Source organism: Vigna radiata, chromosome 8 (genome assembly GCF_000741045.1).
Source record: "Vigna radiata var. radiata cultivar VC1973A chromosome 8, Vradiata_ver6, whole genome shotgun sequence".
Lineage (NCBI taxonomy): Eukaryota > Viridiplantae > Streptophyta > Magnoliopsida > Fabales > Fabaceae > Vigna > Vigna radiata.
This window is the reverse complement of record NC_028358.1, coordinates 33,985,504-34,005,694: the sequence shown is the minus strand read 5'-3', so window position 1 is coordinate 34,005,694 and position 20,191 is coordinate 33,985,504. Positions and strand designations below refer to the sequence as shown.

Below are 20,191 nucleotides of genomic sequence, written 5' to 3'. Positions count from 1 at the left end.
TAGGTTAAATTAAATTATAGTTAAGATTTAAATTATATTATATTTTATATTTTATGTAATTTTATTTCTAAAGGTTATAAAATATATATTTTTAAATATTTTTGGATATGACAAAGATTTTAATATATTTTAGATCTAAGTACTTTTAAATAGATAATCAGTAAATAAGAGGACGGATAACAATATGAATAACAAATAAGTTTTTTATTCTGAATCGGATAGTGATTAAACATTTATATATATATATATATATATATATATATATATATATATATATATATATATAAAATTGTACAAAGATTTTTTTTTTCATTTTAGTGTACATATATATATATATATATATATATATATATATTTTAATTTTGCTATACTTTTCTTTTTAAAATTTATATGTTATTTTTCTAATTTGACATTTTCTTAAATCTAATATAATTTTTTATAATAAAAAATTTCTTGCAAAGTATATAGAATTATCTGTAATTATTTTTATAACCATTATGATAATAATTTGGTTGTTCTTTTTTATCATAAAAAATATAAATGCACATGTATTTTTTGTAATAATAATAATAATAATAATAATAATAATAATAATAATAATAATATTAATTTTTATTATCACAAATAAAAGTGAAACTACACGTGTACGCTTGCATGTGTATACTAATATTAATTAATTAATGCATAAAACCAATATTACTTTTTTGTCATTATTTTGGTATGCATCTATTTTTTTTTAATTTTATCTTTATTGAAATAATTAATTTTGTTTTTTATAATAACTGTTGTTGTGTCGTTTCTGCATTCAGACAATTACTTATTAAGTGAAAGAGATTTTCAATATTTGATATTAATACAAATTTGTAACTACACAATCTTTTTATTTAAAAATATCTTCATTATCTTTCCACTCGAAACATCATAGAATTGAATAACTCATAAGTGAGTATAGCACTCTCACAATATCAAATCCTTCCACAAAAGTTTTTCAAAACAAATCTCACAAAAATTACTTAATTTTTAAAGTTTCTTCAAAAATATATTATTTTAGTGTAATAAAAATAGGGACATTCAGAGTGAATGGACTAAAATAATAAAAAAGATATTTTTTTTTTGGAACGTACTATTTATTAATTGTTTTTTTTTTACTCTATAAACAACTACAAATTTATTTATTTTTTAATTTTTTTAGTCTCTCAATTTATAATTTATATATTATTTATTTTTGTACCATCTGTTTGATGGTGCAGAAAAAACAAAGGACGCGCATGAGGTTCATAAGCAGGAACAGTGAATACTGACACTGTTCTTCGTCACACGCGGCGAACCGAAATCACACAATCTCGACGCAAACTACTACGTATTTCTTTCAATAATAATTTGTCTTTTAAGGTTGAAGAAACTCAAAAGCCTGTTTTCTTTCTCCTTCTCTGGAATCCCCAATCTGGTTCTTTTGCGACCCCAATAAATAAGAAAATCAAGAACCATTTTAAAGAACATCAAAATGAGAGACCACTGTCTCTAATTGGGTGAGTTTCTCTCTTTATCTCTCTTTTCTTCTTTCTTTTTCTCTATTGCATTTATTGACCTCTCACATTGTATAATGCACTCACTCCAAGGTAAGAGAATTTATGAGTTTTCTTTTTTGTTTTCATTCATAATTTTTAAGCTCCCTTTTTGAGAAACAAATTCCGAGAAGGAAAGTTCATCCATTTAGAATTCATCTCATAATTTCTTCTGCATTTACTCATCTGTTTCTGCTGTTCGATCACCAAGGCTTTCTGGGAATTTCTTGTCATTCTCTCTGCAAAATTATGTCCGCCGCATCTTCTTTGGCTTTTCCTGGAAAAGCTCTCACCAATCTTGAACGCTTTCTGGTATGCGTCACTCCAGATGTTCCTTCACTCACTCTTCAGGTATTTCTTTAATTTTTTTTTTATCTAATCCAAAATTCAATACTGATTCTGTTTTTTTCTTTCTCCGTGGGGTCAATGATGAAGTGGATGATGAGAAATTACGAGAAATCATAAGGACTATGAATTTCAGTGTGAGAGATATCAAAAATAATAAATGGTTTTCTTTTTATGTTTAAATTAATTATTATAATGAATGAATTAGTTATTCACACAATACGATATCAGACAGTTTCTTTAATTTCGCCATCAGTCAAAGGTCAAAATTTGATTACAAATGACCATGGGTCAAACCACTAGAATTTTACGAATATTCCCTTGATGCCCTTGCTTTGATATTCATATGATTTTAAGCCCATTTCTTTATACACGTACATAAATTTTATAGTATCTTTTATCCAATGTTTTTCTGATTTTCAGAGAAAACTATAATGTTTTGTTAACAACATTAGCGAACTGAACTTTGTTTCAAATGAATAGTTTCAAACTGAGGCTAATTTGTTTTAGAAGTTACATGCTATGAGATTCTCTCTGCACATGTGTTCTGAACAGTACTATGATGTGGCTAGAGATGATGTAGTACACTGTACGACTTATCTCAGATACCATTCTATGATTTCTGCACAGTGTATGATGTGGCTAATTTCAGATATTTTCATCCTTATCTCATTCTCTTCTATGCATGTTTTTACCTTGGATTAATTGTTATCAAATCTGATAATAGAAAATTAACATTAAAAATTAAATAGAAAGTTTTAATTATTTAATTTTACATTTATATATTTTTATTAAAAGTAGAAAGTCATAACTATATTAATTAATTAAGGATAATTTTGACCATCAAAAGAAGTTAAGGATAATTTTATTACTGATACAAAAACCCAAGAGATGATGATTCTCACTCCATTTCGCTTTAGGAAGAATATTTTTGTACATGTTTCTCCTCCTCTCATGAAATCATTCTCGAACATGTGACTTCAAGTGGGTGGTCCAATAATAGAAAAAAAAAATAAAAATCAGGGGACCAGCAGGTCCTCCAATCACCTTGAATAAAAGGGTATGCCAGCTTAAGTTATCAGGTAGTTATAAATGCTATTTAGAATATTTTTTATAAGATTTTTAAGAGATAAAAAATGATATTTTTATAAACTATAATTAACTTATATGCGAATTAGAAATATAAATTATGTATTTTATATGAGAGTTTTTATAGATTAGTTTGTTTATAAATTATTTTTTTTTTCTTGAAAGATCTTATATAGTAGCTCCTTCTAAACCCTCAGAGTATTTTCATTACAAGCTTCATAAGATGAAATCCTAAATGGTAAAATATTTAAGACCCATTGATAAGTTTTACTCAAATGTTGTAATATATATATATATATATATAAACTTGTTGAAAGAACAATTGTTTTTAAGATAAAAAATGAGTTTTTATTTTTATAACTTACGGTTAACAAAAGAGTTTCATTAGGCCTGAATCTTAAATTAATGATCCTGTAAGAGAAATTATTACTATCATTATAGACTAGTGTCCAGGCATAATTTTCCAACCCAAGCCACCAGTCCCCTATCTCGGGGTTTTGCACCTCCAATGTACAAAGAAAACAATTAAGGTTCATTGCACTAAAACATAGAAAAAACATCTAGTTGATTTTCATTTTCTTAAGCTTTTATTTTTTTATTTTTATTTTTTTTGCATTTATGGTGTATTATTTTTCAGGGCAGTTGTAGTGATCCAAATGGGCAATGGGTACCTCCTGGAAAAGACACAGTTGAATACTTCAATCTGAAAGATCTTTGGGACTGCTACTATGACTGGAGTGCATATGGTGTTGGAACTCCTATGATGTTTGAAAATGGTGACACTATGCAATACCATGTTCCATATTTGTCTGCCATCCAAATCTACAGTAGCAAAGCAGTTGCAGCAGCTTCTAGGTATGCAGAAACAAAAGAGTTGTGCTTATGTACTGAATATTTCAACAAAATGGTGTGAGCCATGTTATTCTTGTATATATAGGCTTGGGAAAGAGGATAGTGAAGGAACTGAATCTGATTCCTGGAGTGAGGACAGTGGAAGTGATAAGCTATCTAGAACACTCAGTAACAATTCTAGCAAAGCATGGGATGTTGCTTCTTTAGATTCAAACTCTGACCAAGCGGGTTCTTGGACAGCAAAGGATAATGAACTTTACTTACAGTACAATGAGACCTCTCCATATTGGCAGAGAGTTCCATTTTCTGAGAAGGTAGCCTCTGACTTCAAGTGGTATGGTATTCATAACTTCTTATCAACAACAAATGACATGTTTTTATGTTCTGTCTCACGTGCTGGATGTCTGTTGATGTTTCTTGTTTCAGATAGCCGAGTTAGCTAGAAGCCACCCAGCGTTGATGACATTGAAGAGTGCAGACATTTCCCCAACCAGTTGGATGGCTGTTGCTTGGTGAGCAGACATAGTTGTTTTTGTTGTCCTGAAAATTTCTTGTTCTTGAAGATGAACTATGCAACTTGGGAATAGTTTTCTGGATTATTTTGTTGCGATTTTTATTTCATTCAAACATAACTTATGGTCGATAAAAATCACTCTTTCTCTGAGTTGTTGTCACAGAATATTGTTTTATTTTTAATTTCCTTCGGTCATAATCACGTCTCTAAAAAGTTCATAATCAATTTGTTTTTTCGACCTTTTTGTTAAGTTTATATTTACTTGTAGTTTCTGTTTGTTTCCATGATAGAAAATCTCACATTGTCTGAATAGGTACCCGCTTTATTCCGTACCATGTCAGAAAAGTAAAAAGGACCTGTCAAGCTTCCTCACTTTCCATACATTGTCGTCTTTCCAAGGTATCTTACGTAGTGAGTTGTCTTTCTTCAGTCAACAATGGATAAAGAAAATTAAAACATATCTAATAGTTTGAAGCTCTTGCTGTTTCCTTTGGAGATGTCTAGCATCTATCACGTGTTCAGAGAACTAATTCTGCTTTAATTTCTGCACTTCTCTATTGTATTTCACAAGGCAATTCATGTATTCTCTGTGCTTTTGATCCGTGTAGCATATGCTTGACATTCTTCTGCATACATCACTTGAAATTTGTATTCATCTTCAATATATCAAATGCATCTACCATTTCGAAGGGGTGATCCTGATATCATTCCTACAACTATATTTTGATTTTGTTTTGCAGATTTAGCAAGAACATATGATGAAATTGACACAGGGAGCACTGCATGTTTTTCAAGTGGGTGGCGAAGAATTATAAGAGAAAAATGTAAGAAACAAGAGGGTGGTTGTATATCTCTCTTTCCATTTGGACTAGCCACTTACAAAATGCAGAAAAATGTTTGGTCAAACACCTCTAATAAAGTGGTGTCTGATCTATATAATGCTGCAGACTCGCGGTTGAAACTTCTCAACGCTGATCACCATGACTTCAACTTCTTCTCAGGCCAACCCACTTGTGCCTAGTACATAGTTTCATGTGTATTCAATGTAATCCAAACATCCTAACTCATGCCCTTTACTTAGTATTATGGTACTCTGACTTCGGCACATGTTAAGGATTTTTTGGTAACCAGAACATTGATAAAAATGTACATTTTTGTTTAGTGGGTGTTCTTGTTAAGTGATTTTTCTTCTTTATCCAATTCTTTTGGTTTGATTACTTTCATATATGACTGTCAAATTTTAGGCAAACTAATTGTAATATCTTTTCTAGTACAGTCTTTTCCATCTTTAAATACTTTGCAAGTTCTTCTGCTTCACTACAACGTTGGGGGATCAATTGCCGTGAATTCAGGAGACATAAGCTAAAATAATTGACATGAAATCAGCCTTTGGTGGTAAAGTCAGGTTGGGTCACAGGACCACAAAATTAAATAAACTGTATCCATCAAGTCAAAGTATTATAAAAAAATGGATACATTTCTGCTTATGGTAACCTAAATTGGATTTTCATATTTTTTAATATAATAAATAATATGTAAATTTGACTATAAATCTAATCTATAAATTCCTGAAATTTCTCTACTTTTATTAGGAGCGTGTCTTCTTCTGGTAATGGATTATTTATTTTTGAAAAAGTTGAAGTAACTTAGATTTGAAAATAACTGGTGAATAAGGGAACGTGCTTCTGTCACATCAACGCGCTTGCAAGAGACTCGACTACGTACAAGTTCCCATTTTCACTTTGCTCTTCGCTGGTCTGAAATGGCTACGGTTTTGGGTTGGGTTCTGGTGGGGTTTGGTCTCGGGGTGTTGGCCGTTGTTGCTGCGGAAGCTCTGGGGTTGTTATGGATCATGAAAAGGTTGCAGCATAAGAGCAATAGCGACGAAGCCTACTTCTCCTCAAAGACCCTAACTACTGCGTTGCTTGATCCCCAACAGTCTCTGGATTTTGCGTTTAGAAAGCAGGTTGGTACTGATTGATTATCGCTTCGGGTTGAAAATGCCCAAACTGAGTATAATGAGTGCGATCGTTCACTTGCTTTTATTATTACCGTGAAATCCAGAATGGAACTGGTAATGCCTTTAAGGTTAGCTTATTTCACAGGGAGAGTGTCATGCTTACAATGATCTATGATGAAAAGGCTTTAGTTACAATAGTAACACGGCTTAGTGAAATAAGTGATTTTGGCGACTTTGTGGTCTAATTACTGATTATTACGCAATTAGTTTTTGCAATCATCTCACTTAAAAAAAATGGTTGAAATATTTGGAAAAGGAAGTTTGGTATCAAGTGTGGGAAATTTGCAGGGTATCTGTATGGTTTTTGTGTTATTCTAATGTTTCGGAGTTTCACATTTATGAGCTTTGGCTTGCAGAACTTTGTTTATATGTATGGATGAGGATTGGTTTCTGGGAAACTATGTATTTGTTTATGTTTGTTACTTTAAATTTTTTAGCTTTTTTCAGGGTGTGGTTTGGGTTCTGGAATCTGGAAAAATTACAAAACAGTCCAGGGAGCAAAAAAGGAAAAATGATCTCTTGGAGGTTTCCCCTGTTAAGATGTATGGACAAATCAAGGGTCAATCGCTTATTCTCAGAGACTCTGATGGTTTGCACACAACGATTGAACTCAAGGGCTGTGCAGTTCAAGCCGTGTCCGCATCAATACTTTCTTCAAGAAAATGGTAATGTGGTGTGGAGGGCTCTTCTATTGGGGTTATTATTTGGTATGGATTGACAGTGATCATTACCGTAACCAATGACTGGCTTTTGACTTTTAATGGTTATGCATTATCAAGGCCGTTCCATGAGTTCCCAAAAAAATGGCAGGGAGCATCTTATTTCCATTATGCATTGTGGCAAATGCTACCGGCGTCATACTTTTTCTAATATGCTCTTTGTTGTTAGGTGAATTCAGTGTGCATCTTGTCCATTATTTTTTGTCTCTCACCACTTACCTTTTGCTTCCACTTCTTCTGTTACCAGCACTTTTTCACTTAGCTGCACATGGATGTATGAATGAGCCTTAATTGTAGGAATGTGAAAATCACCGGTGTCAAAGTTTTTTAAAGGGTGGCAAGAATTGCTACAGTGAATATATTTCTAAACTTCACTTACTTCCTAGCTAGGAGCTAATGCAAAATTTCGTTCACTGTTGAGCTATTATGCATATATTGAAGCTAGATGTTTAAATTTCTTATTTATTTGGTGATGAATCTTGCAGGGCAAAGAAGTTCCCTATCAAAGTGGAAAACAAAACCTCTGTCATATACAATGGAAACAAAACTATTTATATATATCTTGACACTTCATGGGAGAAAGAAGCATGGTGTAAGGCCCTCTATCTGGCTTCATGTGATAAAAAAGAAAAAATCAAATGGTTTACCCAGTTGGATGATGAGTTTCATAGTTATCTGACTTCCTTGAACTCTGTTTACCATTCTTTTATGAAACCATCGGTTGGATCAAGTGTTGAAGTGTTAGAAAGGGCTGGCAAGCCTGATGGTTCTTCCTCAAAGGTTCGGCAATTTTGGAGAAAGGTTTCTAAAAGAACATCCCGAGTTGGTTTGGAAAATATATCAACTCGATCTTCACAATCAGGTAGTGAAGGGAAAAAGACCACTGAGAAGCTTCGGGCTTGCCAAGATGCAATTTTGGCTACTAGTTTGTTGAAGTCTGCTTCAACATCAAAGCTTCTAAACAATTCCATAGTAGACAATGAGAAGTTTGGCATTGATGAAGGAACATTATGTTGGAATTTGTTGATTTCTCGGCTCTTTTTCGATGCCAAAGGAAATGAGCAGTTGAAGAGATCCATGCAAGCAAGGATTCAGGTTTAACCTTTTCCCATTTGACATTTTATTTGAAGTGAGTTTGTTATGCGAGAAAAGCATCATTTGACTAGGTATCAATTTCTAGCGACCAATCTCTATTAATTCTAATTTCTTTAATTGATCATATTGGCTTATTTGTATTGGAAACGTGATACTTCTATCTTGCAAAAAGAAATCCTTCCCATTACTTGTAGTTCATAAATCACAAGTTTACCTAAGTTAATGAATATATAAGATCCTGTACTTTCTAAGTCACAATCATGACTCTGAAGCTTAAAAAAGTTAATTAATATATAAGATCCTATACTTTCTAAGTCACTTAGTAATTTTGACACTTTAACTGATGTGGTTGATTTAATATCAGATTCTCAATCATCATTGGTCATCACAAGTGGTAGCCACTTGTGTCTCTTTACTACGTTGTTTAAGGTTCGAGTCTTGATGATACCATTTTGGATAATGATTAAATCATGTTGAAAGAGAAATACCATTAGGTGTGCTCAAGGTCCTTTCCCTTATTTGTCATTCCTTTCAGTCATGAATAAGCTGTACTAATACCAAGGTTATAAAAAATAAAAATGAAACTATCAAGCAGTTCGAAGGGAAGCTATCCCATTATCAGAGTTGTCTTTCTTAACATAAGCAGTGAAAGAAAGTAATTAGTTGATTTCAACTTTTTTTTTATTTGAGGGGTGCTTATTGTTGTAAACATGATTTACCCCCTCTGTTCCATATTTATGATCGGGACTTCCTTCCTTTATAGTTGTTTTAGTATGAGATAAATATTGATTACTTCTGTGTGTATACTGAGGCCACAGAAAACTTCTGAGATAAACGAGTCTCTTTTTCTCCTTTTTTCAGAAAACATTGTCCAATATGAGAACTCCTGGTTATATTGGTGAAGTCATCTGTACCAATATCAATACTGGGAATGTTCCACCTTGCATTGTAGGAATGCGGGTTCTTCCTATGGAAATGAGTGAAGTATGGGCCGTAGAAGTTGACATTGAATATTCTGGAGGTGCACTATTAGAGATTGAAACAAGGCTTGAGCCTCGTGAACTAGAGCTCGATCCAGGAACAGAAGACTCAAATCCACAGCCAAACAATGCTGGAGATGTCCCTTCAGATGTTATTGAAGATTTTGAATATTTTGAAGAGCAATTGAATTTTGCAGAAAGAACGAATGATTTACAAGAGCACAAAGAAGAAGGTGATTGGAACTCTGGTTAGTACACGAGTCTTGTAAAATCCAATTATATATGAACTTTGTCTTTGTCTTTTGAGCCATATCAAACGTAATCGTTTATCCTCATTTTCCTATTTCCTGAAATCTATCTTGAAGTTAATTGGTTGCCTCAGAGGATGTCCAATGTATTTGCCACTTAGGGCATGCCTTTCTAAGGTTGTTGGCACATCCATGATTTACTCATTTGCTGTAATTTCCACAGATTATAAACTAAGTACACTTTATTGAGATTATGGGCTGGGGTTTCCAAATATCATCCCACACCACCTGTGGTGCTTTTGTTGTGTTTCAATATTTTCAACTTAAAATAATGCAAAGTTGTATGCTTTTCATAAGGACTCCCCCCTCCCTTTACGTAAGGATCTACCTTTCGATTTTTCCACTTTTGCTTGTCTTCTTGATGATAAATAGTAAACTTCCAAAATGTGAAGATTGATATTGTGATGTGTATCTTGTTTTTATCTAAGCAGATGTTTCGAGGACCTTTAAGAGCACTATTCCTTCGTTAAATCATGGATCGAGATGGAAATCTATATTAAATTCCGTTGCCAAACAGGTTTCACAGGTATCCTCTGTTTATTATTCCTTCTTCTATTCCATCAATTGCTTCTTCCACTGCTCATTGTCAGTCTATATCTTCATAATTGAAATTTTATTATTTTGATAATGTTGTGTGGATGCATAAAATGGCATTCCTCTTTCCCGTCTCCTCGGTTAAGTAGTATGAAGGGCTTGTTGTTGAAGAGCCACGTTAAACCTGACCATGTTAATATATTTTTTAATTAATAGTAAAATAATCTTCATATATCTATCTCATAATTATATTTATAAATAAATTAAGAATAAATCTCTTAATAAAATAAATAATCATAATTATAATATCTTAATAGTTTTCACACAACTAGATTCAAATATGATAATGCGCATTTGTTTGTTGTTTCCACTTTCGATGTAGTCAACTAGTCACCGGTTCATAAACAAAGAAGTTGTTTTGTTCTCAAAGTAACTGATTATTTCTTGTCAAAGGTTCCTCTCTCCTTGGCAATAAGAGTGACTTCCCTTAGAGGAACATTGCGCTTGCATATAAAGCCGCCTCCCTCTGATCAATTGTGGTATGGTTTCACATCAATGCCAGACATTGATTTCAACATGGAGTCATCTGTTGGAGATCGTAAGATAACAAGTGCGCACATTGCTTTATTCCTGGTCAACAGGCTAAAGGTAAGACTTACTACTCTCTTTCTATTATGATTTATAAATTACTGAAAGTATATTCCCCTACCATTTTTATTGATGTTTTCAAATTTGATGTATTTTACTCATCTGCATGTGAATTTTTAAACTATTTAGGAATATTTTATCATCAATATCATTAACTATATATGCAAATATCGTTAAATTCTCTTTTCTTCCGTCTGTCAATTCATCCATAGTTTTGGGACTGACTTCTTTTTAAGTGCCTAAATGCTCTCTCATTGTGTCTACCTTTCTTTGAAGTGAGTAGCCGTATAATTCTGGCTATATTAACATCTTCTACTATCAACGACAAAATCCTTTTTACCACTGGGTGGGTAGGTACATCAAATGACACCGTTTAGATGGAAGTCTTTACTTATTTTTAATAGGTTTTCTTTCGTAGACTTTTCTTGGTCTTTATCTACCTCCTTTTATCATGTTATCTCTATGATTGATTCTTCTTATCACAGCCTCTATTATTCTTCTTACATGACCAAACCAAGAAGTGAGATTCTATATTTTTGTTCTCAATGCAGTCATTTCTCATGTTTTCACGTGATGTAATTAACTTTTTGGTGGGGGCAGGGAGGTGGATCGCACCAAAGGTCGTACTCCTTCTCCGAAATTAGTGATGACCAAGTATAATGTGTGCTTTCAAAATTTGAGAAGTGATATTTACTTCAGAGTTTTGATTAGAGGAGTACAGAGTGCTTTCTTCTCTGCTACATCTTGTCACCCCGTTCATGAAATCCTCTAATAGTTTTTTGTTTGGAAACTCATTGAAGGACAAAAAAAAAGAGAGAATTCTTTAATAGTGTTTATTGATTTGCATAGAACCCAAGGAGAAGATTTTCCTTCCAACGTTTTCCCATCACAAAAGGGTTTCCCTTTATACAACTGAATTAGTGCTCAATTTATCAAATGATAACAAAACAAAACTAATGCCCACTTTGTACTCTCTACCACGCAACAATTGTTTTTCTAAAGATACGTTCTTTCCTGTTTTTTTTTTTTCGGAGTTTGGTTTAGAGGTGTTTGAAGTGTTTTTCCTCTGTTATATCCTTTCTTCTTTCATAATATTGACAGAACTATTGACATCCTTATCATGGGCACACTCGTAACTGAGAAATGTGTTTAACTTCATAACTCTTTAGAAAGTGTAACAGCAGCACAATGTGTTTAAACTTTTGTCTCTATAGAAAAAATAAGAGCAGTTTTTGCTTGCAAGCTGAATTTAGTTTTGCTCTTGCAGACTGGAATTCGGGAAACTTTGGTGCTCCCCAACTGTGAAAGTGTATGCATCCCATGGATGCTAGCAGAAAAGGATGATTGGGTTCCTCGAACTGTTGCTCCATTCATATGGGTTAACCAAGAATTTAGAAATGAAACTTCCACTTCAACTTATACCAATAATCAACCTTCTGGTGGAGTGAAAACTAGTGGTGCTAGCATCTCAAGTAATGATTCAGAGCACAAACAACAAAATTCAACCAGTGCTGAATCTAGTCAAGAAGCAACTAGGAAATCATCAGATTCTCTAGCACTCTCATTAAATTCCTCTGATTCAGTAACATCAGAAAGCAACAGGAGTTTCGAAGAGCCGGATGCACCATCTTTAGAGAATGACAAACCTCAAAAGACCATAGATTTGAAAGAATTTAAGACATCATCGTTACAAAATGACAAACCACTTGAGACTGATGAACAGAATATGGAGAGCAATTCTGAGTTTCAGTCAGAACATAAAAGTGCGGTGATGGAGAGACGAAATCATTCTGTTGAGAGGGAAGATGGATTGCCAAAAAAAATGGGGAGAAGGGAAAGGATGCTTGATTTGGGAAAGAAGATGAGTGAGAAATTGGAAGAGAAAAGGCGTCACATTGAGGAAAAGAGCAGACACATTGTTGAAAAGATGCGAGGACCATAAGAATAAGAACTATTAATCAGGTAAATAATCATAATGTATATCTGGTGTTAATGATCTGTTGTTCATATGAAAGACAAGTGTTATCCGTATGGCAGTTGAGTGTGGGGTGTCGGATATTGTTTCATTGAATGAGTTTTATATTTCAAGTTGCTCATACCATCAAAATTGAAATGGAATTAGGTACATACAACATATTATCCCAGTGAAGTAAAAATTGTTGATTCTTGTAATTGTAACTTTGTCATAGCTAGAGGGAACATTGGAAGATTAATCTAATGAGTTTTATAGATTCATGCTTACCCCTATATATGAGGAAGGTCATATCAGTTTGTATATTACTCCTAATATTACCATTGTTATTGGTCAACTGCCTCCAACTTGAATTGGGAAAATATTAAATAAGCATATAACCCATATAAATGAGAAAAACTGAAAAGAAAAGAGAAAAAAATGATAAATGTAATGAATGACGTGATGGAAAGAGGAGATAAAAAGAAAAAAGAAGAAGGAGGAAGTCAGTTGTAAGAGATGTTAAATAAAAAATTACTCTTTGAATCTTGTAGTTTAATCCATGAAATGAATATCCTACTTCCCTCTACTTTGTCTTGATTATTACGGGTGTTGTTCTTTGTCACTACTAGGCTAAGTAACTTAGCTCCCATACATCTCTTACACTGAATAAATAATTTTAAATATATGGATTACACTATAATTAAAATTCACAGATTATATTATAACTAACATGTATAGTAAATGAATATTTTCTAGCCTATATGTTATGTTTGAGATTTATGATAAAAAAATTATATTATAATATAATTTTTATCATTGATTTGTTTAATTACTAAATATTAATTTAAAAATAGAAAGATAAATTAAAATAATAAGGATGTTAGTAAAATCCAAAAAATAATGCATATAGTAAGTACATTATAAATCGAAATATATTACAAACTATGTAGAAGTACACTATAATGCAAAAATACATAACAAACCATTTAATTAGTAATAAAAGTTACAAATTATGATAATAAAAAACAAAATGCAACATAAAATATAATTTTTTGGGTTTATTTATTTATTTATTTAAATTCAAAAAATGAGTTCTAGCATCCATGGTGAAGTAAGTAAACTAGGGGAGAGAGTGTGATTGCAAAAGTAGTTAACTGAGAGAGATGCACAGACATTGGTATTGAAGAAAGAACAAAGGAAAAATGTTGAAACTCAAAGATGATATCTTTGAATTGTCTTTATTTTGAAGCATGTAGAGTTGGTCTCACTTTATTCAGCATACTGATGGAGTAAAACATCTACACACTAAACAAGTTTAGTGTTGATACTCCAAAGTCCAAACCAAACCAGCATCAAAGAAAAATGCATAAAAGTAGTGATAAACTCATAAAGACAAGAAAAAACAGAGGCATGAGCTTAGGTTAATTAAACCTATTTCATAATACTTAAATGAACTAATACTCTTCAGCAGGCAAAGGTTGATGAGGAGGAGGCTCAATTGGGATAACAACGAATTCATACAGGACTGCTGCTAGGGCTGCCCCAAGTAATGGGCCCACCCAGAAGATCCAGTGGTTCTGCCACCTCCAGCCCACCAATGCAGGCCCAAAAGCCCGAGCAGGGTTCATGCATGCTCCATCAAAAGGTCCACCAGCCAGGATGTTTGCTCCTACCACCAGTCCAATGGCTAAGGGTGCAATTGTGCTAATTGTACCCCTTTTAGGATCCATAGCAGTGGCATACACAGTGTACATCAGACCAAATGTGAGGCAAATTTCAAGTATAAGACCATGAACCGCTCCAACCCCAACTGATAAACTGAACCCCTCTGGTCTCTGCAACACTCAATCACAGTTTAGTCACTACTATATGGTTTCTCATATCTTTAGTTTTTATAAAATTTGTACACAAGAGATGTCCTTGTTTCGGTTAAAGAGATAATTTACTTATTAAATTGGTTCTGCATAAAGATTACCAAGTTGATCATGTAGACCGTTGTCCTTGAAATAAAGATTAGATTAAGAATAAATATGACAATAACAAGTTTTTGGATGCAACAGACAGCAATATCAGAGAGGAAAAGGTGAATTTGATGTAAAGTACCATGTTGTTAGTGACAAGTCTCAACAAGAGAGCAGCAACAATAGAACCAAGGATTTGAGCAACCCAGTAGTAAATGGCTTTAAGGACGGATATCCTTCCACCAAGAAGAGCACCAAAAGTGACAGCAGGGTTCACGTGTCCACCAGAAACATGTGCACTAGCAGCAATAGCAGCAAATAGAGCAAAGGCATGAGCCACTGCAATTACCACCAGCTCAGCTGCTGATGACCCAGGTTCCTTGTAAATTTGATCTGCAATCACACAACTCAATCAAACACTATATACATATAGATTCATAATCATGTATATATAATAGTATGCATGTAATGAGAGAGGTATAATATAAGTTTTGAGTGTGTGGATATATGTGGTACAGACTCAAAGCAAGGACTGAGCCTTCTCCAACAAAGACAAAGATGCAAGTGGAGATGAATTCAGCTATGGCGGCTCTGATAGAGTCTGGGCGGCTACTCTCATTCATTCCAAACTCATATCTTCTTGTTGTTGCCATGATCCAATGATCCTTTCTTTCTCAACTGGTGAATGAGATTTGAAAAAGCTTAAGCAATTTGCAACACTACTCTTTCTTCATTATATGCAACTTGAGTTTTTAGGCTTGGAAGAAGGTGGGGTCACTTAGCTTGCATGGATGAAATGTGGAGTGTCATAGCTTATGTGAGCCAAACAAGGGTTGGAGCTGTGAGGGACACCTAGGTTTGTGAAAATGTTATAGACAGGCACGTGGAGATATGTGTTAACTCGCCATGCAAATTGATCTCTTTTGCATTTATATGTGACTGTGATTCTTATGTTCGTTTTCGGTGTTATAGCTCATCCCTAGCCGAATACGCCAAATTTGTGCAGTTTCAATAATTACTATTTTCTATTATAAATAATGTTACATTCATCAAATCCCATAGAGAAAATAATTTAATTTAGAATGGTTGTCTATCTTTATATATCATTTACCAAACATAAAATATTAATATTTTTAAATAAAGGGTATGTCTGTGAACTACTGTATGATATGAGAGATACCCTACACACTTAGTCACTTCATGTATCATATCATCTTTCCACATTAATTATATTTTTCTTTTTGTCAGCACTAGAATAAATTATATAGATGCATTAGGAGTTCTTCAACCTTAAACATATCACAGTTATATTTTAAAAAGTAAATATCTAAAAACGATAAAAAAAAATTCAACCAAAAACTTAGTGCACATACATGAACAAGATACCGTCATTTAAACATATTAGTCTTTAACAAAAGTTATTTATTATATTTTATATAAATTATTTGTATTGTATTGATTTTAAATCATACTTGTCATCAAACTTATCATCCACTAATTGTTTTATGGTATTAAAGCGCTTAATTCAAAACATTTAGGGAATTGGAATTTTATTCTAACAATCATCCCATCATTATCTTCATCATAATGTTTATCACGGTCAAATTCTTCTTGAAAATTATGAATTCGCGTTAACATTAAAAGTTATATTACCAAATATCAAATATCAAATGCAAAATTGAATATCTTATTTTTTTTATCTAAGTAAATATATTCATCATTGTTATATTATCATTATTATATTCATTCATGAACTGACTCAATATCATCACATGAAAAAGGATATCAAAGTCAATCAATCCAACTCTCATAATTGATTCATTATATATTCAGTTAAAAATAATCAATTCAATCTAATTCATATTTGATGAGTTAGAAATTTTGTAACTTAACTTATTAAAGTTAACTCAATTTTGGTCAATTAAATTTTTTTGTAACTTAATCCATTAATATTAAGTCACTTCAACATGTTTTGTTCACCTAACTTATTTTATTCTATATATTTATTATAATATAATAAAAATATATTGAATCGTCTATTATACCAGTACACTAAAAATATTTATCTATTTTTTCAAACATTATTATAAAAAAATAATAAATGAAAATAAAAATATCCATCTATTTAATTGAGTAAATAAATAAAATAATTATCCAAATTCTTCAAAAAAAATATTATATAAATAAAAAAAGCTAATGAAAAAATTATAAAAGATTGCTTATGGTAGGTTACGAGTTAACCTATTTCTAACTTGATTAGGATTAATTTAATTTGCAACTTGAATAAGTCATATTCAGTTAATTATATATATATATATATATATATATATATATATATATATATATATATATATATATATTTCAATACAACTTTACTCTAATTTATGGTGAGTTGAATTGGCTTTTGAATCCATCTTGACACATTTAAATAAAAGAGTGATGATTTTTCAACTTTGTTTATTTTTTAACTTCAACCCATTTTGACACCTTTAAATGGAATAGAGTCAATTATTCTAGTTTAATTACTTTTTCAACTTTAAGTTATACATTATACAAACCAAAACATTAATATTTCTTCTCTGTGTGAAATTATAATTAAATATGAAATTTTAATAAATATATAAACTAAATAAAGAAATTAGTGCAAAAATAGTTTTTTATAATGAACATTTTATACTAGTTATAATCCATCCGATATAATAAGTGATATAATGGCAATTTGTTAAATAAGTAGAATACTTTTTATACTAGTTGGATCTAAAACCAATATAAAAAGTGAAGTGGTGACAATTTGGTAATTAAACAGAATTTTCTATATTGGTTAGACAAAAAATTGATATAAAAAATTGGCGCGATGACATTATTATAATTAAGTAGAAGACTTTCTATACCGGTTAGACTTATAACTCATATAGAAAGTGAATATGAGCAAAGGACTAAACCTTAACCTCTTTCGCCATAAACAATTCCATTTGTTTTCTCCATCACCAAATCTCTCCATTACAAAATTGGAAGAGAAGAAAGGAGCGAAATCAGCATCGATAACGTCTTTCATTATGGCAATTGTGGCGTCTACGACGATGATGGTGAGGCTAAACGACCTTACTCTCGACACAACAGTGGAGGGGACTATGATTTTAGTGGGGAAGAAGATAGTCATTCCTACGAAGAGGAAGGAGTAGAGAGGATGCTGGAAACAACCTCGACAGTGGCAATCGCAACACCTATAACTGTAAGCAATCACGACGTACGCATGAGGAGAGAGAAACTTGAGAGATTTGGAGAAACCCACACATGAATAGGGTTGCCCCACCAACTTCAACAACGACTTCACGAACAAGAACACCGACGACATCGAAATCTAGGACATGGACAAAATAACCCACGAGCATTGCAGTTAAATGCTCAACATGCAATGTTGTCCGACATTGTAGGTTTAGCCACATAGAGTCTCAAGCACACTCTACATACCCGATAGGAAAGGAATAACACAATGAAGACAATGTTGATTGAAGATCGAAGATTGAAGGGGTGACGATTTTCCATATGCTTCTGGGTTCATAACATGATCGACAGAAGAAAGAATGAGTATGAGTGTTAGATTCATTTTGCGATGTTGACTTTATTATAGGATTGTGTTCTTCTTCGTGAGTAAACATAATTTGTATAGTTTGATAGCCTCAGATTATTATACCGATTGTGACTTTAACCGATATGAAAAATAGAATTTTCTATACTAGATCTACAATCAAAATAGAAAACTTTTTTAGCCTTATAAGAAGGCTTTTATGCACTAGCTAGTAAGAAAAATATAAAATACAAAATAACTTAAATTACCATTTCCAAGAAGCTAGTACGCTCAATTTTAGAAAAACCACAAGTAAATTTTCAAACTTTTATGACAAACCTCTTCAACTTTGAGATTCCATTCCTAAACATTTTTCTCCTTTATCCAAAATAATTCTTTCCTATATTCCTTTGCATCTTTCATAAAAAAAAAAAAAACTCCTCTACATGATGAAAATGAACAAGTTGTAATTTTTTTTTTCTTTGTGCAAGATCCTTCACCAATCTTCTTAGGCATATATGCAATCCCTTTTTCACCTTAAAATCATTAAGTCTAAAATTAGGTTTGTAGCGAAAGTGAGTGTTAAGATAATAGACATATACATGCAGAGTCCTATGAAAATGATCATTTGATCTCTCATCAATTATTTTTCAAACATAGTTACATTAAATACCAATTATGCTATATTAGAAAAGATTTCAAAGTAAGTAATTAAATTTTGAATGAGGCAAGGTTTAGAATTTATACATTTTCATAAAATTTTTAAAATTGCACTTAATATTTTCTTTTCCATAATCCATCTCTTCATATATGAAATCTATTATAGGTTTTATATTTGAGTCAATCCACCATAAGAGACACAACAACTTTGATGCATGTGTTAATATTCTTCCAAAACTAAATATCTAATTAAAGTTGTCAAAATGAATTAAAACCCGTGAGTCAACTCAATCTACCACGGGTTCAATTTTGATTGAGTTAAGAAAAAAAATAATATAAGTTTTAATATGAACTACAAATGGATCCACCAAATAAGAACCCAACTCACGTTGGTTGAATCCGTGATGAGCCAAATTGGGGAGTTACTCCCTCCACCCCCACACACTGCATCTTGTACCTCCTCGTTTCTTTTTTACCCTTTAGTAACGAATGTGAATATGCGTTTCTTTCTTAAACGGATATCCACATCCGTGACATGACAGATATCCAAATTCGGGGGGTTACTCCCTGTACCTCCCCAATTCCAACCCCCACCCCCCAATTTTTTTGGATATTTTTTTAAATACAAAATTAACCTTTATGTATTTTTTATTTTTACCGTTTTACCCCTATTTACTAAATTTAACCTACCCTACTTCTTTTAAAACACACAGAGATTCCTCTCCTTCGTATTCCTACCCCCACCCCCACCAAAGCTTTCATTTTTGAAAAGCTTTCATTTTTGAAATGCTCTCTGCAACTCTCACTCTCCCAGTCCTACTCTGAACGGGTTCTGTTGATTTGTGCGGCCTGGTGCTTTTGGTGTGCGGCGGGTGGCGGTGTCGTGAGTGTGTGGCAGTGCGGCGCGGTGCAGAGAGGTGGTAGACGTTGGTTTCGTTTGCGGGTTGTTGGGCGGTGCGGTTGTGTTTGCTGCTTTGCAACCGGTGTGTGCGACGGCGCGGAGGGTGCTGGTGCGGCGGATGTTGCGGCGGTGCGGGGCGGTGGTTCTTGCTTCGACAGGTTAGTTTCTTTTAATTTCTTCTTCTTTTTTTTAAACGTATGTAATGTGTAGGATTGGGTAGCTTTGTTTGTTGATATCTGGTTGGTGTGTTTGTTGAGATTGGTATGCTGTTGAGTTCTGTTGAGTTTTGTGTCATCTCTGTGCTGTGTGCATTGAGGAAGAAGACATCCAGGCAAACAGATGTTGATATCCGTCGACGGATGTCGACATCCGTTTCCTACAAAGTAAACTAATAAAAACAAATCTTAAAAAATAAGACTAATAAAATAAAAATCTAATAAAAACAAATCCTAAAAAATAAAACTAATAAAAACAAATC

The 20,191-nt window shown here is 32.7% G+C and overlaps 3 protein-coding genes across 4 annotated transcripts; 2 read left to right on the top strand and 1 right to left on the bottom strand.

Moving 5' to 3' along the window:
- Positions 1-1,275: 1,275 nt before the first annotated feature.
- LOC106770570 lies at positions 1,276-5,822 on the top strand. 2 transcript variants are annotated; one of them, XM_022784855.1, is made up of 7 exons: positions 1,276-1,619; positions 1,777-1,916; positions 3,637-3,854; positions 3,937-4,165; positions 4,278-4,363; positions 4,679-4,764; positions 5,106-5,822. In XM_022784855.1, the coding sequence occupies exons 1-7, from the start codon at positions 1,604-1,606 to the stop codon at positions 5,384-5,386; spliced, it is 1,056 nt and encodes a 351-aa protein (XP_022640576.1). In that variant the 5' UTR covers positions 1,276-1,603; the 3' UTR covers positions 5,387-5,822. The 2 variants fall into 2 exon arrangements, with proteins under 2 accessions (XP_022640576.1, XP_014511855.1); XM_014656369.2 differs by having other exon boundaries at positions 1,276-1,529; positions 5,106-5,821.
- Positions 5,823-5,956: 134 nt separating this feature from the next.
- LOC106772215 lies at positions 5,957-12,625 on the top strand. Its single transcript, XM_014658457.2, has 7 exons — positions 5,957-6,331; positions 6,833-7,050; positions 7,590-8,199; positions 9,061-9,427; positions 9,919-10,013; positions 10,475-10,669; positions 11,937-12,625. The coding sequence occupies exons 1-7, from the start codon at positions 6,128-6,130 to the stop codon at positions 12,609-12,611; spliced, it is 2,364 nt and encodes a 787-aa protein (XP_014513943.1). The 5' UTR covers positions 5,957-6,127; the 3' UTR covers positions 12,612-12,625.
- A 1,178-nt stretch (positions 12,626-13,803) lies between these two features.
- LOC106772216 (probable aquaporin TIP-type alpha) lies at positions 13,804-15,345 on the bottom strand. Its single transcript, XM_014658462.2, has 3 exons — positions 15,105-15,345; positions 14,727-14,977; positions 13,804-14,458 (listed from the first exon to the last, which is right to left on the bottom strand). Exons 1-3 carry the CDS (start codon positions 15,235-15,237, stop codon positions 14,078-14,080), a joined length of 765 nt encoding a protein of 254 aa, XP_014513948.1. The 5' UTR covers positions 15,238-15,345; the 3' UTR covers positions 13,804-14,077.
- Between the last annotated feature and the right edge of the window lie 4,846 nt (positions 15,346-20,191).

Excerpts from the sequence above, each read along its gene's own strand:
- LOC106770570 (XM_022784855.1), top strand. Across the intron at positions 4,166-4,277 it reads GAGTTCCATTTTCTGAGAAG|ATAGCCGAGTTAGCTAGAAG; the intron begins GTAGCCTCTGAC and ends TTCTTGTTTCAG. Across the intron at positions 4,364-4,678 it reads AGTTGGATGGCTGTTGCTTG|GTACCCGCTTTATTCCGTAC; the intron begins GTGAGCAGACAT and ends TTGTCTGAATAG.
- LOC106772215 (XM_014658457.2), top strand. The coding sequence starts at position 6,128 with ATGGCTACGGTTTTGGGTTGGGTTCTGGTGGGGTTTGGTCTCGGGGTG. Across the intron at positions 8,200-9,060 it reads CCATGCAAGCAAGGATTCAG|AAAACATTGTCCAATATGAG; the intron begins GTTTAACCTTTT and ends TCCTTTTTTCAG. Across the intron at positions 9,428-9,918 it reads AGAAGGTGATTGGAACTCTG|ATGTTTCGAGGACCTTTAAG; the intron begins GTTAGTACACGA and ends TTATCTAAGCAG.
- LOC106772216 (XM_014658462.2), bottom strand. The coding sequence starts at position 15,237 with ATGGCAACAACAAGAAGATATGAGTTTGGAATGAATGAGAGTAGCCGC. Across the intron at positions 14,978-15,104 it reads AGGCTCAGTCCTTGCTTTGA|ATCAAATTTACAAGGAACCT; the intron begins GTCTGTACCACA and ends GTGTGATTGCAG. Across the intron at positions 14,459-14,726 it reads GACTTGTCACTAACAACATG|AGACCAGAGGGGTTCAGTTT; the intron begins GTACTTTACATC and ends TGAGTGTTGCAG.